At 42.8% G+C, this 13,823-nt stretch overlaps 1 protein-coding gene across 1 annotated transcript in view; it reads left to right on the forward strand.

The window, feature by feature from the left end:
- The first annotated feature begins 2,658 nt into the window (after window positions 1-2,658).
- Window positions 2,659-13,823, forward strand: part of Nek9 (NIMA related kinase 9) — a 41,859-nt gene continuing 30,694 nt past the window's right edge. The window contains exons 1-6 of the mRNA XM_028771834.1: window positions 2,659-3,012; window positions 5,652-5,829; window positions 7,734-7,789; window positions 8,329-8,399; window positions 9,584-9,689; window positions 12,790-12,921. Of these exons, the coding sequence (XP_028627667.1) occupies window positions 2,797-3,012; window positions 5,652-5,829; window positions 7,734-7,789; window positions 8,329-8,399; window positions 9,584-9,689; window positions 12,790-12,921 (759 nt within the window). The 5' untranslated portion in view covers window positions 2,659-2,796. The remainder of the gene's footprint in view (window positions 3,013-5,651; window positions 5,830-7,733; window positions 7,790-8,328; window positions 8,400-9,583; window positions 9,690-12,789; window positions 12,922-13,823) is intronic.

The following is a 13,823-nucleotide window of genomic DNA, read 5'->3' on the forward strand; positions in this document are numbered from 1 at the left end:
ACAGAGTAGTTTAGCTATGATCTACTGTGCCCAGATAAATAAGAGGCAATACTTATTCTCAAAGTGCCTTCTCATCACTATTAATACTTAATCTGGGTATTCCTGAGAATCCTTCACATGGCCAGCGAGTTCAGCTTCGATCCACACCTCCTAAGTGCCTTCTGGAAACCTTGGACTTTTAAAAGTGCTTACTTACACAAAATTGTTACTGCCTCATTATTTCCTGTTCTTTGGAAGACTGATCTCCATGAGGATAGGACCCATGTTTATTCTGTGTTGTAATCCAGCACCTGCACATGAAGGTACTACCTGTGTTTGTTAAGTGAGACAGCTCAAAATTCAGAAAGATTTGTATAACTAGAGCACTCAGAAAGCAACATTAGTGAACAGTCATTCTCAGGCAGTGTGACATAGTCATGGGATAACAGCCTGATAGTCATTCAACAATGCCCCCCCCCCTTTCTTTTAAGTCCCCCCTATTAGGCCACACACGTTTCTGGGTACTGATTTACAGCAATGAAAAGGCAAAGCCCAAGATCTCATGGGACTGATGTTTTTTTTTTATCTTTGCGGGGGTTGGGGGGTTCGAGACAGGGTTTCTCTGTATATCCCTGGCTGTCCTGGAGCTCACTCTGTAGACCAGGCTGGCCTCGAACTCAGAAATCCACCTGCCTCTGCCTCCCAAGTGCTGGGATTAAAGGCGTGCTCCACCACCGCCCAGCCAGGGGCTGCCATTCTAACAAATGGAAATAGCAATAAAAGCTGTATACATCAAAATGTGATAGATAAGCATCCTTAAAGCATCGATGATAATAGGTTGGGAGGCCTGTGTTAGTTTGGACTGGATGTGAAAAAAGAGATTTAGTTCAATGCAAGCATCATGCAAGCAGCCTGTCATTACATAATGTAAACACTGGATCCAGATAGATTCAAACAACAGAAATCTCTTGTGGTCTACTGTCCAGATGCGGTGTGAACGTCACCGCATATTAAATGGAACATGGATGAGGTGTAGAATATGAACTCAACCCTCACACCAATCTTGACTTCTTCCTGTGTGAGAGATCTATTTAGTTAAGCCCTAGACTGAACTTCCAGAGTTCCACCTGATCACCAAGCCTAAATGTTCCCCAGATGGATTTCTGAAAGCTGAACCTCTTCACCCAGTGATACTGCCTCAGCACCTCTTAGAATAGAAATGGCCACTAGTCTTTCGCCTTTCCGCCAGTCTGTTCTCCACATGGCTTTCTGAGTTCTTTGTAAAATGGAAATTAGGTCTTACCCTAAGGTGACCAAAGTAATAACTGAGCCAGGCACTTAAGCAAAAGGATGTTTTAGTCACTGTGCTAGAGAAAGCAAGCCTGAAGCAGATTTCCTCAGAAGACTGGAGCCTTGAGAGGCAGTAAGATGGCTCTGTGGGCAAAGGTTCTTGCCTTGCAAATCTGGCAACTTGAATTCAATCGGCAGAACCCATGGTGGAAAGAAAGAAACTACAAAATTATCCTCTGACAACAGCATGTGTGTCATGGAAGCACTCTCCCTACACCATCATGTATATATACACACAATGATTAAATACACACTTGGGACATAGAGCCCTAATCATATAGTTCTTTAATTTTCCACTGTCCACAGGAAACACCAAACTGTACAACATACAAAGCATACTTCCTGCTTCTACCCAACAAGTGTAACGGCGCCAGCCCCATAACCTCTTAGTTTCATCACACCCTGCCCTTTCCTAATTCTGGGATCAGACTGCAGGGTTTGACTTGCAAGCTCCTCTTAACTAGCTGTATCATGTAAGACAATCCCACCCCACCACCAACAGACACATAAACCTTCTTTTCATGGTACTGTGAAGATTTGGGACCATAATATCATTAAAAAGCAAAACAAAACAAAACAAAAAAAAAAAACAAGACCCTTTAGCATAGTCCCCACTTAAGACAATCCTGTGGTGGTCATAGTCCTGCAACTTTATAGTCCTGAAGAAGAAAAAAAAATTGTAAAAGTTCACAGTAGTTATGAAGTTGTTTAGGGTAACATAATAATGAAACTGTATTGACTGTATTGCAATTCCCTTGGTGTCTTTAGGGTAGGAAGCATCCATTCTGTGTTCTCAAATATGGTGAATGTCTGGCACCTGATGTTTCAGGAATGCTTCATGTTGAATCTGGAAGATGAGAAGGCAGGAGAGAACGGCATCAAGTAGGTCTAAAGTATTTTACAAGTTGTGAAGAGGGGACCTATGGTGGTCCTAGGAGAAGGCTCTTAACCTGCTGACTCCGATGTCAGCAGACAAATGTTTTAGCTTGCTCCATTATCTTTACTACAATATCTCTACAAACAAGAGCCCTGCCCAACAAGCCAAGTGACTGCGACCACAGTCACACAGCTCTTGGGACAAACTTGTCGCCAAGATTAGCCTGAACCACCTCCAAAGTCTGACGCAGTCTGGAGAGCTGGTAGAGGATGTAGGGAAGCGGTCAGCAGGCCCGCTGTGTGGTAGCTCTTCGGCTTCCACGACACTCACAGGTGCTAAGGCCAGCAATGCCCAAGGTGTGCGGGACGCATCTGCAACAAGTGACCACGCGAAGGCGGAGGAAAAACCACAGCGAGCCGGAAACACCGAGAACTGCTTCCGGGTCAGGGGGCAGGAGCCACCATGGAAGCTCACTGGGCCGCGGGGCCGCCTAAGCCGCTGGCTGCCGTCTGAGGCCGGTGAGGCGCTACGCGGCCGGGGCTGCCCGCCGTGGATACGCAGGCGGCTCCTGCCGAGCTGCGGCCTCCGCCATGTCGGTGCTGGGCGAGTACGAGCGACACTGCGATTCCATCAACTCGGACTTCGGAAGCGAGTCCGGGGGCGCCGGGGACTCGGGCCCGGGCCCCAGCGCGAGCCCGGGGCCGCGAGCCGGCGGTGCGGCGGAGCAGGAGGAGCTGCACTACATCCCCATCCGCGTCCTGGGCCGCGGAGCCTTTGGGGAGGCCACGCTGTACCGCCGCACCGAGGTAGCGGCCCTCGGCTCCGGCCGCTGCCGGGCCTCCCCGCGCCCTCCTTCCCGGCCCCGCTTTCCAGTGCTGCTTGCCCCTAGCCCTCTACGTTCAGGCGTCCCCTGGGGTTTCTGTCTCAGGGGCCCCACGGTGCTTTCGCTTCACTTGCTCTAGGAAATTGGTTTTATCACCGCTGTCACTGAGCAGTCTTTTGCATTTTAGCTTTCCCGTTTGTAATTGGAGTTAGCGATAACTACCTCCTCTCCGCTCCCCCCTCCACCCCCCCAAAAAAAAAACTTTACTTTTTTAAAAGGTTATTTTGAGATCCAAGCGAAGGTGCTTTGCACATTTGGAGCAGTCTAGAAAAGCTTACTTCCTTTAATATAGCTGTTGAAGGTCGGGATGGGGAGTTGGTGTGTACTTCCAAATAGCCACACTAGCGGTTACAACACACTCTGCTAGTACTGTAGGTTTTGTTGTTTTGTATTGTTTTGTTTTTTTCATAAATTATCACTCAGAGGATTTCCTTGATCACCAGAAAGAACATTGTGTCTTTTGTTTGTTTGTTTGTTTTTTGTTTTTGTTTTCTTGTTTTTGTTTTCTTCTTGCTTTTCCTTCAGTGATTGATTGATTTATTGGTGTAGTTGGTTCTGGGGAAACAAGGACCCATTTCTTTAAGAACCCAAGGAAGCTAAGTCATTTTTCCCACCTTCTTGCATAAGTTCACAATGGAGAGACTCCTGGGTTACTGAGTCCGAAATTAAGAATGTGTACTGATTTAGAACCCTGTAGTAATGATTCTATTCCCATAACTAACCATAAGTTGGGTTTAATCACCACAGCCCTAAAGCTCTAGCTTTAGGGTAAACATTTAATGAGAACTTGCTGAGGTTGCAGAAGGTGATTCATGCACCTGCAATTCTACTGTCTGCTCCCAGCCAACACTTTTTGTGCTGGGCATAAAACAGGCTTTGCCAATGCTCAGAAGGCATTCTACCACTGAGCCATACCTCCACTCCCCCCCACCCCCCAGCATGTATCTAAGACTGAAAGATGGAAGAAAAGTAGTTGTAAGAAAATATCTTTGTGTTCTTTTCTATTCCAGTAACCCATTAACGGACATTCTCATCTGTAGTAGTCTGTGTTCGTATTTGTGCCCAAAGATGAGTGTCACTATTATTGTCTAGCATTTAAGTCAGTATTTTTAAGTGGCTCACTTCTCTCACAGTTTAGCTGAGAGTACCAGTTTCCTATCGCTGTCTTATATGTCATGTTCAACTTGATTACTAGCTTTGAGTTAATTTTATCACACTTCTCAGAACTGTATGACGTTCTCTCTGTCACATGGTATTTATAAGATACGAACTTGCAAAGCTTTTTAGAAGCAGCCCTTTCCCTCCAGGTTGTAGTTCAGGGAGAAGGCCGGTCAGTGATGTTAGCAACAGGGTCTCAGGTGTGGATATCCAAAGGAGAAAAAAGGACTGAGGACTCCCCGTCAGGGCCTGAGGAAGGGTCGTATTTACATGTATGGGAAAAAGTTTGAAGTTTTCCAGAAGAAAGTTTGAAAGGCCTTGCTGAGATATTCTAAAGGAATGTTACTGTGGGTGCTGGTAGGCCAGGAAGCAGTAGCTGAAGATTGCAGTAAAGGTTAGGTCAGTCTGCGTGGACGTGACTGCAGCTTATGAGGATTAGAAAAAGCTGTGTGTGGGGGTCTTGTTCAGAAACAGTAAATGAAAGTCATGAAGTGTATGAAATCAGGCAGGTTTAATACTTGCTTTTTATAAGCCCCTGTAGTCCGATGGAGATGCTGCTATGCGCTTCTCTTCCTCAGGTTCCAGCTCTGCCACAGGCCCCATTATGGCTAGGGACCGAAGCATCCCTCAACAGAATCCCTGAGATCAGGTCATCTAATACAAATACCTGCAACTGATACTGTGCAAATTAAGGGGAGCAATAAAGTAATGTTTTGATTTTTTTCCCTGTATTTATTTGTGCATATGTGTGGAGGTCAGAGAACAGCTTGTAGGTGTCAGTTCTTCTACTGTGCAGGCTCTGGGGCCAAATTCAAGTTACCAGATTTGACAGTATGCACTTTTACCCACTAAGCCAACTTACTAGCCCTTAAAATAACATTACATTTTTAAAAAGATTTCGAGGGTTGTTTTTTTGTTTTTGTTTTTTGTTTTTTTTGGTTTTTCGAGACAGGGTTTCTCTGTTTAGCCTTGGCTATCCTGGAACTCACTCTGTAGACCAGGCTGGCCTCAAATCCAGGCTGGATATGTGCAAGTGAGTGGCAGTCCCTTCAAAGGCTAGGTGCATTGGATCCCACCCAGGCCCTCCCAGAGCCAAAGCTATAGGCATTTGTGAGCTGCCCAAAGTAGACACTGGTAATCAAATTCTGATCCTCTGCAAAAGCAGTACACTCTCTTAAACATGTAACCATCTTTCTGAGCCAGGAAATACCACCTTCAACCTTTGTTTCCCCCTAGTTCTTCAGCAAATTATAATAACTGCGCAGAACCTTTTAAAGTGTTAAAAGGAGTAAAGAGTCATTCTTTGCCCCTCTAGGAGGTCTTCTCTCTAGGCTCACAGGTTGGGTATGGACCCATGCACTGCCAGGCAAGAGGAAAACACACTGCTCCTCCCCTGTGTTGTAGGATGACTCCCTGGTGGTGTGGAAGGAGGTTGATTTGACCCGGCTTTCTGAGAAGGAACGTCGCGATGCCTTGAATGAGATTGTCATTCTGGCGCTGCTGCAGCACGACAACATTGTTGCCTACTACAATCACTTCATGGACAACACCACCCTGCTGATCGAGCTGGAGTACTGCAACGGTGAGCGGAGCCCGTGGGACTTCCTCAGACACTCTCACGACGGTCTCACTGTGAGGGAGGTGGGCATACGAACGGATCTGGGATGATAAAACTTGAAGTGGATTTCTGGAGAAACGGCTGAGGCCCTGGAGAAATTCAGGATGATGTTCAGAGTGTGGGGAGAGTTTCCCTCCATCATTCTTTCGTAAAGAGTTCCAGCCATCTCCAAGTTACTGAGTGTTGTGGTGGGGGATGGGTTCTTTCTGGTTTTTATTGTTTGGTTTTTGTGAGTCTCGTGAGTCTCGATACGTCTCAGGCTTGTATAACCCAGATCGGCCTTGAACTGATAGCAGTCCTGCTTGTCTCCCTGATCGGCCTTGAACTGATGGCAGTCCTGCTCGTCTCCCTGGGGCTGAGATTGCAGGTGTCAGCCACCACTCCTGGTGCTGCAAATCAGTTTTTCAGTTGTATTTTGTATATATTTTTCCGGATTTTCCTCATGGAATGACAGTTCACCATTTTAGACATAACACAGTACCACATGATGCAATGTTTAATGAAATCCTATATGGGATATTTGTTTACATTAACTTCAACTAATGCTATCTACTAATAAATGGCCTAAAAATCACAAGTAAATGAGAAAGACAGTATGATGTGACCTTATTTTTATGGTTTCTGATTTCTTGGACTCATTTTTTTTATATTTATAGATAGATAGCAGTTCTGCCTAGTTGTTGAAAAAACTAAATTCTAACTGACCTCACATCCTGAGTTCCATTGCCCTCTTACCTTGGGGGGGAAAAACAGCCTCGTGCCTTAGTTGCCTCATCCTAAATGAGTTTGTTGATTCTAAGGATTTATTGAGTGAGTTCGTTACATGAAGCAAGTGGTTGATAACAGTCCTTATTATCTATCAGTCTCAGCACACGTGAGTCCCTCTCTGAGCTGCACATTAAGGAGGTATGAGCTCATTCATCTACACTGGTGCCTTGTGATTAGCTCTGGTTCTGAACAACCCTAAATATACAGTTATAGCTTTAAGATTTATTATTCCTTTTTATGTGCATTGGTGTTTTGACTGCATGTATGTCTGTATGAGGATATCAGATCCCCTGGAACTGGAATCACAGACACTTGTGAGCTGCCATTTGGGTGCTGGGACTTGAACCCGAATCCTCTGGAAGAGTAGCCAGTGCACTTAACAGCCAAGCCATCTCTCTAGCTCCACAAGTAGTTTGTAAAGTAGGAGGGGCCTTACATAAGTCACTTCCTTTTGGGTTAAGAGGAACTAGAACAAATGATACTTTTTTTTCACACTTCATTACTGAATTGCAGGGGAGGAGAATTATAAAAATTTACTCATAAATTGGAACTGTAGTTAGGAAATAAGATGAAATTTGTACTTATTTTGCAGAAAGAAATGAGTAAAAGTAATAATAACTTAAAACCATCTAGGAGTAGACCCTAGATTTTAGGAAACCTTTTTAGTACAAAGAAAAAGTTATTTATAAACACTGTATTTTTAAACCAGTGCATCATAGGTGTAATCTCCAGGTTCTAGTAGTCACACTGGCAAAACTGCTACAAAAATACTGAGTCTAGAAAAAAACACACTCCGGCTTTGAAGCTGTTTCCCTAGAGATACATAAGTGATCTTCACTCTCAGGTTTTAAAGCTGAGAGTTCCCATTTTTGTATTGAGCATCTTGTATGGGGCAGGGGGACGTTTGACAAATATTTCTGACAGGAAGATGAAAAGAATTTTGTACCTATATAAAAAACACAAGAGGGAAGGAATAATTTCCTTCGGGAAGGAAGCAGAACCCTTCATTTCCTGATGTCACCTGTTAAAGGCCCTATTAATACAGCACCCAAGTGTTCGTCTCCGTTGAGCAACTCAACCTGTTTTTTGTTTAATTGTAGGAGGGAACCTCTATGACAAAATCCTTCGTCAGAAGGACAAGTTGTTCGAAGAAGAGGTAATTTATATGTGTGGCAGGAAGCTAGATTATGTTTAATTCTGCATTCTGGTTCTGTCTTTACTCTTCCAACAATGAAGAGTGTTTTTTTCCTTTTGTTCAGACTCCTTCCAGGCTCTGAGTGATATTCATGAGAAAGGAAACCTCTAACAAGGAAGCTGTCTATAGCTGCTTCCTAACCGTTTTACCTCCACACCATGATTCACTATGGGCTTTCTTTCCTGGTTCTATTACTGCATACTGGTATGCCCAGTTTTCTGTACCTTTGCATTCTTCCTGGGGTTCTTTCCACAAGTCTGCTTACCATACTGTATGTAATGACCTTGGAACTATTTTAGATGACCTGTTTCCTTTTTACCCTTACTACTTTTCTTTGCCTACTCAACCTTACAAGCAAGGGCTATCAAGTTATGCTGAGTTGTAACCTCTGGTTGCAGCTTCCTGTGTGTGTGTGTGTGTGTGTGTGTGTGTGTGTGTGTGTGTGTGTATTTAAATGGGGTTTTTGTTTCTAATCCAAATATAACATTTTGAATCTGCAGATGGTGGTGTGGTACCTTTTTCAGATTGTTTCAGCAGTGAGCTGTATCCATAAAGCTGGAATCCTCCATAGGTAATGTCTGAAAAGAAACTTGTGGATTGGAATCTTCATTCCTAATCCAATTCTACCCTCAGGACCCCCATTAGCATATTCATGTCAGGTTTCCCTCGTTGATAATGAGGGAAGGCGTGAGTAAAGAAGGACAGTGTCTATGATCTCTGAGGTTAACCCAGGTTTGTGACCTAAGAAGATTCTCCTCGGTGGCTAGATAAGTGAGTACTTAGTTATTTCTTATAGTTGTACCTCAGAGTTGAGTTCATCGATTGTCAGTGAAGCCCAGAAAGTGCTGTAAAGGGAGCGCATAGTAAATGTTTTCTCTGAGGAAAAGTAGTTGGCAATTGTTGTTAGTACTGCAAATTTATTTTTATTTAAATACAAAACTATTTATTTTATATATGATTTTTCCAAGTCTTTATTTGATAAAAATTTGGAGAGGAAGGTTACCATTCCATCTCTTTCAACAGAAGAAAACCATTCTAAGAACCCTTCCACCTTATACTCTTCCTGAGCAATTGCTGGCGACGGATTAAAACATACCAGAGTTTGTGTTAGTGGTTTGTCCGTTTAGTTAGACTGTATAGACTATATTTCTTTAAAGCTACTGAATGTCTGCCTACATTGCATGGTTGTTACTTCCTTTTTAAAAGTAAAGAAATACTCTGTTCTGGTTTCCTCCCATTTTGTAATAAAAGAAGCCAAGTATGAGCCAGCCAGGAATTGTGTTATATATAATCGGTTCATCTTCAGAAAGGGCCGGCAGCTTCATTTCGATAATTGAAACAGCCTCATATGCTGCTTCTGAGCCGTGCAGTCTCTTGCGCCCTAACAGATTATTTGAAACTTTGACATCACCTATGTGTTAAGGTATATAATTCAAGACCTAACTGGTAGCTGAAAAGCAGTGTATCTTCTAGGAATATGGTTTTCTAGAGCACTGTCCTGTCATCTGACTCCTCCCCCAGTGACATCTTTTGCTGGGAAGCCCTAGAGAATGAAGATAGTTCTCTGCCCTTCTTTCCTAAGCCCCTTCTCCAGCATTAAACTGGTGATGAGCACTGTGTGGGGCATTTACAACCTGTGACAGAAACCAGGAGGTGCTAGCACTCATTTTTATTCTATTCAGCTCCCAGGAAAAGGTAGGTGGGGAAGTTAGGTCATTGTTACAGGGGTTTAATATAGTATATCTTCTTTTTCAGAGATATAAAGACATTAAATATTTTTCTGACCAAGGCGAATCTGATAAAGCTTGGAGACTATGGCCTAGCAAAGAAACTTAATTCTGAGTACTCTATGGCTGAAACAGTGAGTATAGTCTTTATCTTTTTTTTTTTTTTTGAAGTTTTTAAAAATGTATGTTCATACATGTGCCTGTATATGTGATTTACCACATAAGTACAGGTGCCTACAGAGACCAGAAGAGGATATTGGGGTTACAGGCAGTTGTGAGCCAACTACTATGGATGCTGGGAACCACACCTGGGTCCTCTGCAAGGGTTACAAGTACTCTTAACCACTGGGCCGTCTCAGGGGCTCCCTAATTGTTGTAGTAATTATTTAAAACTGGCCTCTGGTTTATCCACAGCAGCTCTGCCTAGCTCAGCCTCCATGTTTCTCGGCCTGAGGCCACATGCACTGCAACTAGAACTGGCTCGCCAGAAACACCAGCCCTGCCACCTACTAGATGCCAGCGTGAGAGATGGCTCTGCCAATCCTCCACACTGTCTCCGCAAGGCTGGGCATTGCCCAGACCATTCCACCATCCATGCGGGCCCAGTAAGAGAATGAGACTCTAATTCTTATAGATTAATCAAAGGCTTTATATGTTTGATAATGATTAATAACAAGATGCCCATACAAAGAGAGTTGTATCCCAATTAGCTAACCTAATTATAAGTTTATAAGTTGTTCCCCATGAGTGCTTTCCATACCTGTGTGGTTCTCCATCCTCCTACATCTCTGCCCTCTCTAGCTCCTCCTCTTCCTTTTTTCACTTCCTCTCTCAAATCCTCCTCTTCCTCTCCTTACTCCTCCCACCTTAGCTCCTCCCACACCTAATATGTTTCTTTGTTTCTTTTGTATGAGTACACATGATGCATATGGAAGTTATAGGAAGATTTGTGGGAGTCACGACTCTGTCATGTGGATCCTGGGGATCAAACTCAGGTTGTCAGGCTTGGCAGCAAGTGCCATTAGCAGCTGAGCCATCCTACCTGATTTTAAAAGGATCATTAATTAAAAAGCAGACCTAAGATGGCCTTTAGGACAGTGATCTTATCCTTAGCACTAAAACCCAAGTATTACCAAGTATTACATGGTTTTACAGTGCTCTGCCCTTAAAAAAAGAACATGGAAATGTAAATTAATACAATTAACTTTGTCCTAATGTTTTCTGATATTAAGACATGCTTGCAAACAATGCAGCCATCCAGACTTGAGAGTCTGTTTCAGGAACTCAGTATTTGTACAGTGTAATGGAATTTTTTTTCTGATAAAACTAAGATTCAACTGTTAACTTTTAGCTAGTTAAATGCAATGAGAAATGATACAAAGATATATAAATGCCATTTAAGCCTTTGACATTTGTGCTTTGCTAATTAAAGATATAAATACCTTTATATAAAATACTTTATATAAAATATAAAGATATAAAGAACCGGTGTTCTTGGAAGTGGTGTAGTTAATATACACAACATTCTTATTTTCCTACCTTTGTGTTCTCTTTTGAGGTAGTGACATTGAGGTAGCCCAGATAAGCCTTGACCTAGACATCCTCCTGCCTCACTGATAGGATTACAGCTGTGTGCTGCTCTGTCCAACTTTCAAAGACCATTCTTTTAGATTGTTTTGAAACTGCCTAAAACTTTCTTCATAGCCAAGATCTTGATCTAGCCATTGACCTTCTGTTCCCATCTCCCAAGTGCTGGATTTACAGGCATTACCCTTGTGCCTAGCTCTGAGCCCATTTTTGTTGTTTTAGATTTTATTGTTTATGTGTATGGGTATTTTGCCAGAAGCAGGCATCACATCCAGATCCAGATCTGATACATCCAGAAGGTATCAGATCCATGGGGACTGGAGTTACAAACAATTGTCATTTTTGTCATATAGGTGCTGGGTATTGAACTTACATCTTCTGGAAGAGCGGCCAATGCTCTTAACCACAGAGCCATCTCTCCAGGCCCATTCTTAGTATATTGGTTTCACAAATATCAATTTGAGCCATTTGGAATATTTCATTATTTGTCTTTCAGTTAGAACCTTTAACTCCTTTATTCAGTTTATACCTATATTTAGCTTTTTCCCACTGGTAAATTTTATTTTTTTAAAAGATTTATTAGTGTATATGTGTGCACGTGTGTGCACACACACACAGCATTTGAATGTGTGTGCCTGTGTAGGCCAGAACTGGGCATTGGATCCCTTGAACTTGAGGCGCAGGCATTTGTGAGCTGCCTGGTGTGGGTACTGGTTTTCAAACTCCAGTCCTCTCTAATAAAGGACTCAAGCATTGAGTCCTCCTCACCCCCGAACTGATAAACTTTTAAATGTGTCTCTGTATTAGCCAAGGTTCTCTCTAGGGTCAGAACTAATAGGATGATTCTATATTCAAAGGAGACTTGTTAGAGTGATACACAGGCTGTGGGCCAGCTAGCTCACTGATGGCTATCTCCTAAAGGAAAGGCTTCAAGGCTTCAAGGCTTCCAAATGTCTCAGTTGGTCTCTGGTCTGTGTTGAGTCCTGAAACGGTAGATTCTAAAACCAATGAAGGAATGCCTCTGGAGTAAGATAAATGAACTTGCCAGCAAGAGGACGGCAAACAGGCAAAAAGTAAAAGCTTCCTTTATTGTGGGCTGCCACTAGACAGTGTGGCTCACACTTTGGGTGGGTCCTTGGATCTGGATGTAGAGTGGGTGTTTCCATGTCAGATGACCCAATCAAGAAAAATTCCTTACAGGTGTGCCCTGCTGCTTGGGTTTTAGGTGATTCCAAATGTGGTCAAGTTGTCCAGCAAGATTAGCCATCAGAGACTCTAACCTGTTTACAGTCTGGAGTAGACTTGTCTGTAAAGTCTGTGAGGCCTGAACCACTGAGCTTCAGTCTTCCAAGTCACCCACAGTGCTTTCCCGAAAGTTGCCCTTTAGTAAGTGGCCCAGGAGATTTGCTAAGAATACTGTTTCTCCTGCTGTGCAGGGCTGGCCCTCTACCCACAGAGCTGCACCTCAGCTCCGCTTGAGCCCTTGAGTTGGCATCATCTCACAAAACGCTTTTGCAGCTGTTTTTAATGAGTGCTTTGTGATTGTTAGCATTACTTCCTTTAGCTCTTAATTTACCTGTTGAAATGGTTATCTAGGTACCCGAGAAAAGAAGTTAATTCTATTTTTTTGTTGTTTCTGTTGTTTAGCTTGTGGGCACTCCATATTACATGTCTCCAGAGCTCTGCCAAGGAGTAAAGTACAATTTCAAGTCTGATATCTGGGCAGTGGGCTGTGTCGTTTTTGAACTGCTTACTCTGAAAAGAACATTCGATGCTACAGTAAGTTGTGTGCTGTCCCCATATTGCCTTTACAATGTGGGCCGTGTTGAAGTGAGTCAACTTCAGTTATTCCTGAAATTCTGATTTCCTGAACAGAAATCACCTGTAGTAAAAATGAATGAATGAATGAATGAGTGGCCTGTAGTTAGACCTGGGTTATATAAGCAAGCAGTTGGAGCACTGTGCTTGAATTTGTTGACTATAATTTTAAAAGTCTCTAGAGCAGTGGTTCTCAACCTATGGGTGGAGATTCTTTTGGGAGTCTAATGACTCTTTCACGGGGGTCAAATATCAGATAGCCTACATATCAGATAATTACATTACAGTTCATAACAGTAGTAAAATTACGGTTATGAAGTAACAACTAAATAATGTTATGATTGGGGGTCACCACGCATGTATTAAAGGGCTACAACATTAGGAAGGTTGAGCTCCACTGAGGTAGGGTGATCTGTGTGATGCTACAGTTTAGAAAAGCTGTTTCATTTCTTATACTTTAGCTATATCAGTTTTGTTTTTAAGCTGAGGCATATTACGTATAACACCTACCAAAGTATTTTGAAACATCCCACACTTCCTAAGTAAATGGACAGCAAATCTTTAAATCTTTTCTTTTCTCTTCTTTAAAGCCTAATGTAAAAAAAAAAAAAAAATGCTGTTTCTCAAACTTTAATTTGCATTCAGAATCACTTGAGTATCTTGTTAAAAATGCAGATTCTGTTTGAACAGGTCAGGGTGGGATGGGCCATGTTCTGTGTTTCTAACAAGCTCCTAGATGCTGCTGTTGGCTATATTGCATGGGCCACACTTTGGAGTAGCTGAAGTGGATTCACATGGCCAGGCGTGAGAATGTAGACAAATCATTCCTGTGATCCTGTTTCCTCACTCTCACCTGAGAATGA

This window comes from Grammomys surdaster, unplaced genomic scaffold (genome assembly GCF_004785775.1).
Source record: "Grammomys surdaster isolate TR1022 unplaced genomic scaffold, NIH_TR_1.0 210, whole genome shotgun sequence".
Classification (NCBI taxonomy): Eukaryota; Metazoa; Chordata; class Mammalia; order Rodentia; family Muridae; genus Grammomys; species Grammomys surdaster.